Source organism: Bombyx mandarina, chromosome 10, assembly GCF_030267445.1.
Source record: "Bombyx mandarina strain Sakado chromosome 10, ASM3026744v2".
NCBI classification, from domain to species: Eukaryota; Metazoa; Arthropoda; class Insecta; order Lepidoptera; family Bombycidae; genus Bombyx; species Bombyx mandarina.
The window spans coordinates 1434251-1450836 of record NC_143217.1 but is presented as its reverse complement, the minus strand read 5'-3'; the positions used below and the strand labels follow the sequence as shown (position 1 = coordinate 1450836).

The 16586-nt window shown below is 40.8% G+C and overlaps 1 protein-coding gene across 4 annotated transcripts in view; it reads left to right on the top strand.

Annotated features, from left to right (window-relative positions):
• The window catches only part of if (integrin subunit alpha inflated), a 127977-nt gene extending 112687 nt beyond the window's left edge, over window positions 1-15290 (top strand). For all 4 annotated transcript variants that reach the window (XM_089730116.1, XM_089730114.1, XM_089730117.1 and 1 more), the window contains 16 exons: window positions 339-438; window positions 901-1135; window positions 1759-1925; window positions 4175-4320; window positions 5013-5206; window positions 5959-6211; window positions 7397-7554; window positions 8222-8397; window positions 8808-8942; window positions 9374-9439; window positions 9530-10223; window positions 10314-10897; window positions 11220-11308; window positions 11597-11749; window positions 12562-12792; window positions 13194-15290. In XM_089730116.1, the coding sequence (XP_089586242.1) occupies window positions 339-438; window positions 901-1135; window positions 1759-1925; window positions 4175-4320; window positions 5013-5206; window positions 5959-6211; window positions 7397-7554; window positions 8222-8397; window positions 8808-8942; window positions 9374-9439; window positions 9530-10223; window positions 10314-10897; window positions 11220-11308; window positions 11597-11749; window positions 12562-12792; window positions 13194-13271 (3459 nt within the window). In that variant the 3' untranslated portion in view covers window positions 13272-15290. The remainder of the gene's footprint in view (window positions 1-338; window positions 439-900; window positions 1136-1758; window positions 1926-4174; window positions 4321-5012; window positions 5207-5958; window positions 6212-7396; window positions 7555-8221; window positions 8398-8807; window positions 8943-9373; window positions 9440-9529; window positions 10224-10313; window positions 10898-11219; window positions 11309-11596; window positions 11750-12561; window positions 12793-13193) is intronic.
• Window positions 15291-16586: the final 1296 nt, after the last annotated feature.

Below are 16586 nucleotides of genomic sequence, written 5' to 3'. Positions count from 1 at the left end.
AATGTGATCGAAATCTCAATTGTATTGTTTAATGGTTGGTCCATTCATTAAGCCAGTACATATATGATTTTTAAGAAATGGACGGGGTCGTAGTGCCTTCCCATACGTACTCGCAATACGACCTAGAAATGGATACTGCTATTATATACTCAATATGTGTATGCCACCTACCAACTTGGTATCAGTTCTTAATTGATACGTATGTATTTGGTCAGAGGTGTGAGTGCGAGTGCTCAGGGTTGATGGCTATCAATGTATTATTTATGTTGTGTTCTTCTACTATCAGCTTATGTCGGTAAAAGATAACTTCTATTAACATTCGTAATGTTTCATTTCAGTCGTTCTCAAGAAGCCACGCAAGGACCGGCGAGGTCTCCCAGGGCAGGTTCGGGTTGGCGGTAACGTCACTCGGTGACATCAACTATGACGGATTCGGCGGTAAGTCATCAATACTCGGAAAGTGAATTAGTCATGATCACCATCACTTCAATCCAGAAAAATACCCACCTTAGAACAAAGGATTCTACGAAGTTTCTCTGGGGAGCCGGTAGAAGTGGCCTATACCCAGTACGCTGGTGTAACTTTTATCTGTTCCATCTTTTTGATAACTTATTATAATGTTTTTTCAATATCTTTACCTCAATACTAGTTTGTGCCAAATCATCATTTGGCATCGGTTTGGCATACTCCATCGGGTATAACCAAGAAAGTTCCGTCTCTGTGCACAAAATTCTTAAATTTAGGTACTTAATATAAGTTACGTTTTTGAAACAAGGTCTTTTGAAAACAAACCCCGTTCCCTCGCAAATTAAATTATTATTAATTGGCTTCAATTGCATGTTTTTGTAAAAACAGAAATCTGAACGTATTTTCTGGATCATTTCACGTTTCGTTTTCTAGATATCGCGGTGGGAGCTCCGTACGGCGGAGAGAAAGGCCGGGGCGTGGTCTACATCTACCACGGAAGCGAAGTCGGGATATTGGAGAAGTACTCGCAAGCCATCACCGCGGAGGAGATCTCGCCGACCTTGAGCACGTTCGGCTTCTCGCTGTCCGGCGGAGTGGACCTCGACAACAACAACTACACCGATTTGGCAGTCGGAGCCTATAAGTCCAACAGCGTTGTGTTTTTAAAGTAAGTTGTTAAGATAAATATATTTTTGTATGGAAACTATCGACATCTTGTAGCGGGTGCCCTAAACTTATACAATAATTAAATTAAATAGACAAATTGATAAAACTTTAACAATTTGTGATTTCTGAAAATTTACAAAATTTTTCACTAAAAATAAAATATAGGATAGTTAATGCTACTGCCATCTACAGGAGCAATGAGAAACTAATTGAAGAGAAGCCATTTAGTGGTCGAAGCCCGTAAACATTTTTGTTCAGTGCTTTAGTTGCTTATCTATAACTAATATATTATGTGCATTATCTATGAAACAAGAGTTGTCAGAGTGGTCGTGGTTGCGCTGACGATGTATATGCAGAGGCACCCGTTAGGTCGCCCATGCTCCCGAGGACCGCCCTCCAGGCAATGTGCTTCGAGTACATTCAACTATAGGGAACTCAGTAGCCTTCTTTATTATGTCAATCCAGCGGGTTGATGATCGGCCGTGTAATCTCCTGCCTTCCACTTGGCCTTTTTGTTTGTTATAGTGAAACCATAAATAAATGTACTCTGATTAGTCCAATGCGTTGTCCGGGTGTGGCCGGATTCAAATGACGTCACGATTACATCCGTTAAATGCGTTCCAGGTCTCGTCCCGTCGTCAAGGTGAGTGCCGAAGTGAAGTTCATGGGCGAGAGCAAGCTCATCTCGCTCACGGACAAGAAGTGCCATCTCAGTAACGGCACGGAGGTCGCGTGCGCCCAGGTCATGTTCTGCCTGACCTACACCGGGGTCAATGTGGACCAGCAGATAAGTGAGTGCTCGCTGATTTGAAACTTTATAAATCGAATTGTATAACTTGAAGCATTTGAAGTAATTAAGGTATTGAAATTGAGCTACTTTTAAAAAAGCTCGCGCTATGGTCTCGAGATCGAGTGTTTTATTTATTTATTGCATAGTTGGGTGGACGAGCTCACAGCCCACCTGGTGTTAGAGGGTTACCCGAGCCCATAGACATCTACAATGTAAATATCGCCACCCACCTTGAGATATGAGTTCTAAGGTCTCTAAGTATAGTTACAACGGCTGCCCCACCCTTCAAACCGAAACGCATTGCTGCTTCACGTCAGAAATAGGCAGGGTGATGGTACCTACCCGTGCGGACTCACAATAGGTCCTACTACCAGTAATTACGCTTATTATAATTTTGCGGGTTTGATTTTTATTACACGGTGTTATTCCTTCACCGCGGAAGTCAATTGTGAACATTTGTTAAGTACGTATTTCATTAGAAAAATTGGTACCTGCCTGCGGGATTCGAGCACCGATGCATCGCTAGATACGAATGCACCGGACGTCTTATCCTTTACGCCACGACGACTTAAATTATATAAAATGTAAAATGACACGAGTGTAAATAAAATAGGAGGCTATGTGCAGCGACTTCAATAATTCTGGACTAGAAAATCAACATTTTCTGTTTTAATTAAAAATCGACACAAAACAATCATTTAAGATACCATTTGCCACATTAAATTGTGGTTCGGCAGTCTTAACTGATTCATACTTACTTGCTATGAAATTTGTTTCCAAGCCGAGGGATACATTTGCTACTTCGGTGAGTTGTAGAAGCGCTGTTGTCGATAAATCATTCACGATCATAATTTCCGTGAGCTGCTCCGTAGTTCGCGGGGCCATGCTTGTGCTGTGTAGTTGCCTGTAAATAATTGTTACGTAGCAAACATCGTCCGTATGTTTCTTAGCGTCGGAGCCAAGACGGCGGTCCAATAGCCGGGTTTTTTTTTATTGCCTGGTTGGGTGGAGAAGCTTACAGCCCACCTGGTGTTAAGTGGTTACTGGAGCCCATAGACATTTACAACACAAATGCGCCACCCACCTTGAGAGATAAGTTCTAAAGTCTCAGTATACTTACAACGGCTGCCCCACCCTTCAAGCCGAAACGCATTACTACTTCACGGCAGAAATAGGCAGGGTGGTGATACTTACCCGTGCGGACTCACATGAGGTCCTACTACCAGTAATTACCAAATTATAATTTTGCGGGTTTGATTTTTATTACACGATGTTATTCCTTCACTGTGGAAGCCGATCGTGAACATTTGTTAAATACGTATTTCATTAGAAAAATTGGTACCCATCTTACTCCATCATCATGCTCCATCTTAGTGATTCTAGAGATGTCCTTCTATTATGTTTTCGTTAGATCCTTGTCAGGGTTAGATTGCGAGGCTAAATCTAAAATGATGCTACGGACCGTTTGGCTTCTATAAGGAGATTGACGCTAAGCGTTGTGAGCTCTGTGAAAAACATCTTGTTTTTTTCTTTAAATTCGATATTCCAGTTTAGTTTGTACAAAAAATTAATTAAGCACTTTTAAAATGAGTAGATAATTTAAAAGAAAGTTTTGATTACTTTTTTTCATGTTCACATTGTTTATAACGTTAATATTGTGAACATATAACCAACCGTGAGCACTCGTGACCATGCCTCACATAAAACTGAAAGTAGTGGTAGATGCCAATCAAACACTCATTCGATCTATGGGCATATTCTGTGAAGCATTCAGGCACCTAGTGCATGATTTAATAAACATAACTGACTTGTTGGTGCAGTCTGTATATGTCTATATTTGTATATCTGAACCTATTTAAGTATGTATGTATGTATGTCCCACAAGAGAGGGAATCCTAATTTGGGATCGGATGACCGTGCGTGATTTGTTCCTGGTTATTATAATCTTTATGAGACGTGAGTCTTGTATCGACTACATAACAGTGAAAATAAATCTATTTATTATAAAATATAATAAACGCGGCTGTTTTTTTTTAAATTAAGTAATACAAATTCTCTTACAATAAAAATATATATTTTCGTTAAAATTTAGATACATTGTTATATTTTAGTATTAAGAACGAGTAACTTTAAAATACATATCAAAATACACATATTATCAAATGCATAAAATGTTTTTAATCATCAAAACCCGTGCTTCCAACTGACGTCCTGCTCAACGTATAATATTTTATATATATAATTTTGCAGATTTTGAGGTGACTTTAGACCTGGATTCGCGTCAGACGACCAGCAAGCGACTGTTCTTAGCTGAAACCAGAGAGACAACTTACAAGACCCATATCATGCTGACGCAGGGACTGCAGGAGTGCAAAGATGTCGTTGTCTACTTAGATGTGAGCAATAAAAAGTTTCATTACACCACATTAGAACCTGAGATTTACTTTCAATAGTGCGGTGTGTGCGAGTACTCCCTCCTCTAGTAGGACTTTTTGTGAGTTCGCACGGGTAGGTACCACCACCCCGCCTATTTCTGCCGTGAAGCAGTAATGCGTTTCGGTTTGAAGGGTGGGGCAGCCGTTGTTTTTTTTTGCCTTTGTAGGCAGACGACCTTACGGCCCACCTGCTGGTGAGTGGTTACCGTCGTCCATGGACTTCAGAAATGCCAGGGGCAGAGCCAAGCCGTTGCCTACCGTTTAATACTCTCCACAAGCCTCGTTTGAAGAGGCTCAGAAAACACCGTGGACGGGAGCTCATTCCAGAGCCGGATGGTACGTGGCAAAAAAGACCTCTGCAAATGCACTATCGATGAACGCAGCGGTTTCAGATAATATGGATGAACTCTGCTCCGGTGGCGGGAGGTGTGATGATAAAAAGGAGATGAGGGGATAATCGCAAACAATTTTTCAGAGCACTTCCCATGGAACATACGGTACAAAACTGTAACTATACTGAGACCTTAGAACTTATATCCCAAGGCGCATTTACGTTGTAGAAGTTTATGGGCTCCAGTAACCACTTAACCCGAGGTGGGCTGTGAGTTTGTCCACGTATCTAAGCAGTAAAAATATGTGTGTGTTGCTTATAGGAGGAGATCCGCGACAAGCTGACGCCCATAGAGGTGAAGCTGTCGTACGAGCTGGTGCCGCAGCCGTCGGGCGCCGCCGTCCCGCCCGTGCTGGACCGCACGCGCGCCGCCGCGCACTCCGACGCGCTCCACATACAGAAGAACTGCGGGCCCGACAACATCTGCATCCCCGACCTCAGGATGTCCGCCGCCACGTGAGTACCGCGCCGCCAGCTTCAAACGCAAACACAAACAGCAAGTGATGAAGCACAGATATATGAACACAAATAGCACAAAATTATAGATAATATCCCGGTTCGATTCCTGATCGTACTCGGCATTTTTGTGCAAGATATCTCGTTTTGCTCAATGTGGTTATGCAGGTTCTTGTCTTGTCATCTCGGACTTAAAACCGTTGGACGTGGAACATTTATTAATTTATTATTAAAAGCAATTTATCGAAAAACGTGTATTTTATATCCCGGAGCTACTAGCACTACAGTGCAAATTTCATTGAGTTTAGTGAGTTTCGTGGAATTTGTGAGGCCTCAAGCGCTGATGCTAACATTTTTGATATAATATGCTGATGTTTCTTAAGAGCAGTCATGAGTTTTGGCTGCTGTTATTCCTATGTATTTAATATTTCCACCACCTGAACCAAGATGCGCGACCCCCTAGTGCCACTATTCAAGCCATAAGCTCATGAGATAAAACCTCCATCTATGCTTACTGATAAATAAATTTTGCTAATCATGGTATTTGAGGGTTTTAAATTTTTAAAGAATTTTGGGTAGTTCTATTCGTCTTCGGGTAGGTAATAGTACCCACGGCACGTGATATCAGTGTTACAAAAGGGACACCAAATCACATCAAATATCCAAGCACTACAGTGCGGATTCTTCGCTGCTGTAGCGTAACTCTTGTTTAATAGAAGAGCACGCCTGATTTGAACTATCTTTTTCAACAGCCCGATCGTGAACTACATTCTCGGCTCCGGTGAAAACTTGAACATCGATGTGAAAGTGGAGAACTCCGGCGAGGACGCCTTCGAAGCTGCCTACTACCTGCTGATTCCTGCCGGAGTCACATACGCGAAGACCGAACGTTTAGACAAGGACAATATAGTGACTCCTATATACTGTTCTATAGAGAAGAGGGAATCCGATGGGAACTCTACTTTAAAATGTGATATAGGCAACCCAATGGCCAGTGGACAGAAGGTAAGGAATACTATGGTATGGATATTTTAAAGTGAAACTTCTTTAGAATCGTTGTGATTTCAAACTCGATGAAACGAAAAATAAGTCCATAGAGACACAAACACATAAATGTATAGGATTCAGCCGGCGAGAGAATGAGATAGAACACATTAGACGTCCTCGGTCTCCTCTTTGCGCGACTCTTCGTAGCATCCCCACTATCGTCTACTAAACATTGTCCATATGTATGCTCCTGTGTAGTGGGATAGTCAGTATATCTATATATTATTTATAAATTTCATTTCTACCGTGTGTGACTTGCACACGCACACTTTTTTGTGAGTTTCTTTTCTTCAATAGTTATCGGCGCGCATAGACATAGCAACGTGTATTTCGCCACCCAGCTTGAGGTCTGAGTTTCATTTTTATAGTATCGGCTGTTCCACCTTTCGAAGCGAAACACATGACTGCTTCGTAATTGAACCAGCCAAGGTGACGCCTATAAGTGCAGGACTACAATGCCGCTGATAACACCAGTAGTAATGTTAGAGACAGCTGATCGACAGTGATAGTCACCGATAGTAGGGCGCGGTAGAAGTTTCAATCCGTACAAAATTCTGACAGAGGAACTATCTTGCTTTCCAGTTTGTAGTTGAAACTTTGACATTACGTCTCAATGGGAGGAGCAGCTCTCTCATTTTGGTTCTTATTGACTCAGTTGCATAATTATAGTTAACACCAGAAGGATCGTGAATCAGTCAGAATTTTTAAATTACTAATAAAGATTCTCTGGTAATCAACATCTTAAAAAACACGAATCATCAAAAATATAATAATTAAATTTTATTTTGAAACTCATACAGTTTTTTTTTTTGCATATTTTCAGACGTTATGACTATAATTTTTGTATGTATTCCTATTCTTATATACGACCATTTTGATGATAAGGTAGGTAGGAAGTTACCAATTATACATCATGCTAAATTACAATTTTGAATGACAAATTTGAAAAGTTTGAAATTGTAAATATTCAACTTTAAGCTTCCGATCTCGAGAAATCGAATTACAGAAATCGCGCATCTTTATTTCGCATTATTTCGAACACACACTCACAAAACGTGATGTTTTACAAACAAACCGCTCTCCGCGTTTTTTATTCCTACGAAAACAGACGCAAACAAACTGACTCTCTTTAATGCATTTCAGGTGAACTTCCGCGTGATCCTCGAAGTGGACGCGCTCGTGACGTCACTGAACTTCTACATGGAAGCGAACTCCACCAACCCCGAGCAAGGAACCGACTACGACAACGTCATGAACATGAACATCGGCGTCATCATCAGGGCACAGCTCTCTGTCATCGGGTATGAGAGATCTTTCTATTCAATTGAGGCTTAGAAGAGCGTTGATCATGACCGGGTTGTTAGGTGGATACCGCAGCTAACCTCATAATAACATTGGTACCGCCGTCCACCTTGGAACATGAGGCTGAAATCCACACTGTACCAGCTGTTTCTGCTCTTCACTTCTTCAGACTACAGTTGTACGATTAAGGAGCCGTACTGTTCTGGTCTTAATGGCGATGATCTACAATTACTGTTCTGATAAATTATTGGATTAGTTGCAGCGCGGAACTGGATATTAAATTCAGAATACCCGCTATTAGTAAATAAATGAATACTATAGTGAGGGGTAGGTCTCAGGGGTATTTTTATTCAATAAAACTATATGGGTTAGTCACTAATATCAATTTTCGAATTCTAATCTTGTTATATACACAAACAATTTTCGATTTAAAACGATAATTACAATATAATGCGGGCGCACGCTACTCACACTCAAAACGGAAGCACCCGCAACATAGATTATACACTTCTCTGTCAAAAGATGGACATAGATACTAAAAACTATGTAAAGTGAGCGCGCGTACGACCGCGAGAGTGACGTACAGGTCGGTTTGATTTAAAACTTAATTTTTCTCCAACGACTCAAACTGATATTATAATTGACACAAGTTGCTATCGTCCTCAGGACCTCGGACCCGCCCGAGCTCCACTACAACGCGTCGGTGTACGAGGCGACGGACCTGAAGGACGACACCAAGCTGGGCCCCCCCGTGGTCCACAAGTACAGCATCAAGAACGAGGGGCCCTTCACCGTAGACGAAGCCGAGATGTACTTCATGTGGCCCTATCAGACGCTTGAAGGTAACACCGAGGAAATGGCCTTACTTATTGTTCTGAATTTTACTGCATTAGGAAATGTTATCCTGTATAATTAAAATAATATATTTTTTGCTTGATTTCGTTAGTGTAATCTTATTCTATATAGCTCTTTCAGGTTTGTTCATTAAGAGTCAATCCTGAAATAAATGGGTATGGTAATAGGGTTTTCAATATAACCCACAAACTAGAAAACCATTTTCGTAATGCGAACTTGTGGCATGAGTTTTAGATGCTTCTGCACCCGGACCATTTCCTCATTAAACAATGAAAGTACACTTTAGGTCTAACGGAATGAGTATGTAGCAAAGTATCGAAACGCCACCTGGATTTTTTGATTCCTCACCAGAGACACATTTTCCGACATCTTTGCTCAGCTCAAATTCTGTTTCCAGGCGAAAACCTGATGTACATGCTGGTGCAGCCGCAGTGGCTCGGGAACATCAAGTGCAACGTGGCGCGACACATCAACACAGAGAACCTCTTCGTCCAGAATCCCTACATGCCTCTGCTCGAAAAGGAAAGGGAAGGTTTGTGTGATTCATTTCACAAGTCTGTTGCATAACGCAATAATCCAGTACTGCAATAAACCATGTCATTGACTACCGCCCCCCTCTCCTTCCCCCTCTCCGTCGTGTCAAATAATATAGGAAGCATATATTTATATGGGCAGATAAGTCATGACCATCTTTGTACAAATCACAAAGTAGATGCCACCACTTCGCAACATGAGGTGTAAGTCTCAGCTGTATACTATGACGGATGTCCCCTTTTTTAATCTAGAACGTCAACTGTCAACTGCTTTGCAGCAGAAATAAGTGGTTGATGCCTTAAAAAAATTTGCTGTTACTCGTTTTAAATATGAGCAATATTTTATTGTGCTGAAAAAATATTGGTTAAACCCCTAGACCGCTTCGAGGAGTCGATTGAAAATGATATTCAAGGTTAATTTATTTTACAGCAATGGCGAGCACCAACATGTACACTGAAGCACAGCTCGTCGGTGGCTTCGGATATTACGGGCAGAGTGAGTCTACTGCAGACTTTATTGACACGAAATATATTATTCTTTGTATTAACACTTCGGGACAAAATTGTAATATATTTGTTATTCCAGCGCAATGGGAGCAGCATTCCATCAGCGGCGGTACAGTGACGTCACAATCTGGAGGTTTCATGTCAGGTGGACAACAGGGGTCGTCCACCCAAACTGGCCCCGCCAATTCTGGTGGTCAGCTTAGTAGCGGTCAAACTGCTGGTGGTCAGTTCACTCACACTTCTGGAGGTCAATACAGCGGAGGTCAAACTTCAGGTGGTCAGTCCAGTCAAACTTCTGGAAGTCAGTATAGTGGAGGTCAAACTGCTGGTGGGCAGTATAGTCAATCTTCCGGAGGTCAATACGGTGGAGATCACAGTGCTGGTGGCCAGTTTAGTCAAACTTCCGGAGGTCAGTATAGTGGAGGTCAAGAACAGCAACCTGGACAAGGTCAGTTCAGTCAGGGAGGACAGAACGGCGGTACTACTTATACATACAAGTGGACGAATGGACAAGGTCTGACTGTTGAAGAACAGGAGAAAATCAAGAAAAGTCTTGAAGCCTTCGCACAAGGAAACAGGCAGGGCGGTTTCACCCAGGGTGGCTTCACTCAAGGAGCCGACGGACAGATCTATGTCGATGGAGGAAGAGTCGTTCGCATTAGGAATATAACGACAATTTACGACACAAATAACAACACCATATTCCAGACTGAGACTAGCACGGAATACGGAAAACTTGGGCATGAAGGTGAAGCTGAAAGTTCATTTAATACGTAAGTTCTTTGCTCATGTGTTTACGCAACATCCAAGTTGTAACAGCATTTCGTGAGGTTTCTCTTCATCTATGAATTTTACTTTTATAGATACGTTAATAACCAAGGAGGACAGCAACACAGCGGCTCGTTCGCTCACGGCTCTGGTGGTTACGTCCAAGGTTCGGGCCAAACTCAGACCCAAGGTGGACAAAATTGGCAAGGCTCTGTTCAAGGAAATAGTCAGTTCTCTCAAGGCTCAGGATCTGGACAAGGCTTTGTCCATGGATCCTGGGGAACCACAGAGACAGTTAACCCTGACCTTGTGAAAGCCGGGTCGTCGACTTTCAGAGGAGCCTCAACAGTCACTGTAGTGGGTGACGAAGAAGACAACGAAGGACTTGGTTTTGGAGCTTTCGCTGCTTCTAACCCTAACAATGAGTTCAAATACGCGATCGGTGACGTAACCAACGCCGGCAGCGGACAAGCTGGAAGTCGCACCGGCACTGCTGGTGGTAGTTACCAATCTGGCGGGGCTTATCAAGCTGGAGGAGCCGGGCATCAAGCTGGAGGAGGTGCTTATCAGTCTGGTGGAGGCAGTTACCGAACTGGAGGTTCTGCCTATCAGTCTGGGGGGAGCGCACAGGATGGAAGCCGATCGTGGAGCAGTGGATATTCTTATTCTTCTCAATCAGGTATACATAAAAAGACAATTAATAAATATGAATAAGACAATATTTTAAAGAACTTAAAATACTTGTTGTGAAAAAATTGCTTTTCAAAATATTAGGTAACAATACCTTCTCTGTGATTCCTGAGCGATAGGACACGTCCTTCAAACGCGTTTAATAGGGATTGTTTAAGTCCATGGACCGTGTCTTACGATGGCCGCACCTCGTCCGCGCGTAGCTGGAATAACCCCTTACGCTACCAGCGAATAGTAAGGGGAAAAAATGACGGCTGTAGGGTTCACGAAGCTTCGATGGAAAAAGTATCAGTTTCGTTATAACTTTGCAGGAGGTGGCTCTTCATACAACAGCCATTCTGGAAATTATGGCTCCACTAGTAGCCGAGAAAACACCAGGAGAAGGAGACAGGTCGATCAGGTAATGTCGTTTTTGTTTTGCTGGTAAATCATTGTTACTTCCCCTTTTTTAATTTCCAGTAAATTTTATTTCTGACTTAACCGCTAGTGCTTCTCTTGGGAAATGTCAATTATTAAAAGGACGATAGGGGGTGGTAATCTCATTTTATCGGAAGCAATTTTCAAGGGACCAATTAATGAGGAATGAGGAAGTCATTTAAGGTTATTTTTAACTGTAACTGTATCCGAAGGTGATGGCGTTAACAGTCCACAAGCGCTAGGAAATAAAACGTATTGTTTTTAATTTCAGTCACAAGTTGACAAGCAACTCAAGGACATCTTAACCAACTGTCAGGAGAAATACAAATGTGAAGTGATGAGGTGCACCACGGGCAGGCTGCTGAAGGGGCAGGAGGTGTGGGTGGCGCTGCGGTCCAGGATCAACGCAACTGTACTTAACGAGGTGGGTCACTCGGTGAAATGAAATTAGTGATTGTTGACCATGTTGGATTTGTTCTAAGCTTTCGCGGCTGTCTGCCTGATGTCTTCAATGGGTAAGAATCCACTACAATTTTCACATCTCATGAGTTTCATGATATATCCGCTGTTACAAATGTCCTAACGGTGGGTAGGATGTAGGGAGCAAACAAATTCGTCTGTGCTCTTTCTAATCAGTTTTCAATTATTGCCTCTGGAAGTAAATGACTCGTCCCAAAAACATAGTTTGGTGTGTCTATAGTTTTTTGATTAAAACTAAAAATCGTGATAGGTTCCTATTAAGAGATAGTGTTTGTAACGTGTTAGTTGGATTGATACGAAAACATGCGGTGATATCCCGGCTGTTCGCTTAAAGACTGCTGTGATTATATGTAAATGATATTTTGAAGGAAGCCACATTTATTATTAACTTACGTCCAATGATAGAAATTTGTCCACAATCACTATGCAATATACAATTTTTTTTAAAACATTGACTTTCTTCTAAAATATTTTCATAAACACAAAGTAAATATAATTCATACTGGTACTTAACTATTTTTTCTGTCCATATACATAATATATGTATAGATATTAAATTACAATTGTTCTATTTTTGCAAAGTTGAACTCAATGCAACGCAAAGTTATGAATGATTTAGCCGGCGAATGATTTAGGGGACCGGCGACTACTCTGAGAACATCAGAGCCTATACACTACACGACATGTCACCACTCCCCATATGAATGAGTTCGGAGTCTCGATAGCCGCGCCCTCAGTAGCAGCCCTGGGTTGCAGATCTCGAAGGAGCGGCCGATAGTGCTGTCGTCGCTGTGCGCGGCGCGCGTGTCGCGGCTGGGCGGCGGCGCGGCGGGCGGCGCGGGGGCGGGCTGGGCGCGGGGGGAGGCGCGCACGTCGCTGAGCCCGCAGCTGGGCGCGCGCGGGGGCGGCGTGCCGCTGTGGGTCATCATCCTCGCCGCCATCATCGGGGCGCTGCTGCTGCTCCTGCTCATCTTCGCGCTCTACAAAGTGAGTATCTATTTGATGTAACTGTGCGATGACTTCCCGCGCTATATCTAGGTCATGTCGACCCGTTAAATTTTCAATTAGGTAGTGTTTTCTGAAAAACCAGTGCTTATTTCAATTTGTGAGTGTAAAGTGTTTTCCGACTCTCTTCGACTTGATAGTAGGTACTTCGACTAGGAGTACTAAAGGATTCTTCGCAAACTTATCAACCCGCATAAGGCACATAATATTGCATATTGAATTAACTCTGATTCGCAATGATCTACAGTGGTTGCCAGATAGGCAATGCCGTAGGGTGACACGTGTCGCCACTATACCATTTTCAGACCCCATTTTCTTCATCAACTATCACCAGTTTTTTCCATGTAAATATGCTTATAACATTGTTAACAATTTAATTCCAGTGCGGATTCTTCAAGCGCAACCGTCCCTCCGACCACACCGAGCGCCAGCCGCTGAACGGACGTGACGAACACCTTTGATATCCGAGCACCGACCTCGGCGTCACGAGCGACACGCCCGTCACGCGCGACACGAGCGACACGAGCGACGCGAGCGCTACCAGCGACGCAAGCGACGCGAGCGACACCGGCGACTCCAGCTCGGCCACCGACGCCGCCAGTGACGTCACCAGCAGGGACTCCACCAGCCTGGACAGGTACTGACATCGCGACGTCTTCGTGTAGCAATTTTAAGCTGTACAAATTTCAAGTAATATACATATATAGACCATATCACGAACATTCTAGACTTTATAAATCAAAATTTCATAAAACCTTATACTTTGTATTCGTAGATATTAGACATATTATGGAGCAATAAAATTGAAATTTTGTACAATATTTATATGTAAACTAAAACGTAGGAAAAGTATAGAATATTTTAAATTTAAATTTTTCTAATGAATTGACTCGACCAAGCGTAATCAAAGTGCCTCAAGATAAAAAGCTTTGTACGTCTTTTTCATAAAGATGTTAAAAGGTTTTATATATTTATTTACATACTGTAAGTAGAATCGTAATAAATAACTAGTCACGGTACATTACAGAACATAGTTCATGAGCACCGTGAGCACATTGTTACTCATCGTGTTAACGACATTGCCTCAATCAAGTCGCTTCTCTTTACATGAGAAGTATCATTTTACTTAAAATTGAACTTCCTAGAAATATTTGAACATCTTGATTACACTTGACAACAGTAATCAATCAACTAATAGCTATTTGTAAAAATAACTTTAAAAAGAAAGTAAAATATGTGTGATATTGTAAAAAGCGTGTCCGAATGAAGAGAATTGTGATCTAATTTAATGATTGATGTATGAACGTATTGCTTGAATTAATTTTTAAGATATTCATTAAAAATCTTGCAATTAATTAAAATTGAATACCATTACATAATAAAATATGTAATGTGAAATTAATTTATGTAATAACTAATAAAAAGCTTTTACTGTGTAATTTAGAATATTGTAAGGAATTAATATCTGTCATGTATAATCTCATTATTGTGGTAAATTTAAATATAATAATATAAAAAAATCTGATCATATCAATTTGGATAGTGTTCAACTTATAAATTTTAAAATTAAGATAAATTGAATTGCACAATGTAGTGAAGAAATTACAGACATCTAGTAGAAGAAATAAAAATAATTATCTATTAGATTAATCTTTAATATTTTAATACGGCAACTGAAGATTCGAAAAGAATGTTAATCACTTTTGTGTCTCCAAGTTAAGTATTTTTAGTATACTTAAGCCCAAAATTATTATTTTTCTCCTTTAAATGTAATAATTTAACTTAATTAAAACGAGACGAAACGAGGGATGCTAGAGACGGCGATATTTCTTAAAATAATCTCCATTCTCCTGGCTACTGCATTTTACAAAAGGCAGCCATATTGAATCCGGAGCCATATTGGAATATTGAAGATTAGTTTGGAGGATCGTTTAGTTAGTACCTTGTGCCTTGTGGATACACCACAGTTAATACACTTAGGACACACATTGCGATAGTGCCTTCACAACAGCTGTGTCATGTTTGTTCGCGCCTCAGAAACTGCCAATAACTGTTGTGTAAATAATTTATTTCCTTCTTTGCCATTTTTTTAAAGGATTTAAATTCAAAACAAAATCGATTTGATTGTTCGAGTACTTAACTGATATTTTTTTTTATCAAGAAATTAATGAAATCTTTGAAAAATACCCGCCATTGATATTTTGATTTTCTGTTCGAAAAAATGGGAATCGGTTGTTATATATTTGTAAATAATTAAATTTATTTATTATTATTTCATTAATTCTATGACTAAGCGAATCGCTTTCTACTTATAGTTTAACTTTAATTATAATACAATATCATATTACTATTATATTATATGAACGCCATAATTAGTTTGAAGTAACGGTTTAAATTTTCGGTTGTTTTTCGTTTTTCCGGTTTTTTTTTTGCTTTTACCAAAAAGAAACTTTAATAAAATTGTTTTTTTTTTAGATGAAGTGTTTGTTTTATTGTCGACAATCTAATCACTTTTTTAATTAGTAGACGTGACCATCTGCTAATGATATTCGGTTACCAACATATTCATGACATATTCTTAAGTAATTGGATATCATTCGAACTTAGAATATGTTTATTATTATATTTACATAAAACTTCCGTTACACAGTATTTAATTACACGAATTGTAATTTTTCCGGATTTGAGTTTCATTACACAATGTTACTCATTCGTCGTACAAGTCATTTGTGACATGAATCAAGTACATATTTCATTACAACAATTGGGGCCTGTCTGAGTGATTTGAACCTCGGTATAGTTGACATTGTTATTATTACGGACTATGCGCTCTCAGTCTAGTTCCAAAGTCACGAACTTCCTTAAGTCCGAATAGTATCGTCATCATCTGTAGTCAAGTCTATTCGATGAGACAGTATAGAATGACACGCGCATCGAAAGCACCTCAAGTAGAACGTGCCAGCTACCGCGGTTCCAGGTGTACTGGTTAGTATCACCAACTCGTGTATTCTACTGTGATATCTATACTTCTATACTAATATTATAAAGAGGAAAGATTTGTTTGTTTGTTTGTTTCGAATAGGCTCCGAAACTACTGGACCGATTTGAAAAATTCTTTTTCCATTAGAAGCCGACATTGTCCCTGATGAACATAGGCTACTTTTTTTTTTTTTTTTTTTTTATATATTTTTTTGGTTTCAATTGTGTTTTAATGTTTCCGAAGCGAAGCGAGGGCGGGTCGCTAGTAATTATTATATTTTGAGGAAATTAATGATGATAGTGAGTTCAGCTGTTAGATACGGGCACATGACCGCGACTCTTCGGTTCCATCTGTATTTTATACCGTTTGTTCCATAGAGAGTGCTCTGAGGAATTGTTTGAGATGATCCCCTCATCTCCTTTTTATCATCGCACCTCCCGCCATCGAAGCAGAGTTCATCCATATCATCTGGAATCGCTGCGTTCAGCGACAGTGCGTTTCCAGAGGTTTTTTTTGCCACGTACATCCAGCTTTGGAATGAGCTCCCCTCCACGGTGTTTCCCGAGCGCTATGACATGTCCTTCTTCAAACGAGGCTTGTGGAGAGTATTAAGCGGTAGGCAGCGGCTTGGCTCTGCCTATTCTGGGCCGTATGCTCGTCTGCCTACAAGAACAATAAAAAAAACTCCGGGTCTATGTCACTATCGTCCCATCGTCTATTCCTAGTTTGCAAAACGCTCAACTATTATATTTCTTAAAGGCGGTGTACCATTTTGTATACCTGCACGGGTGGGTAT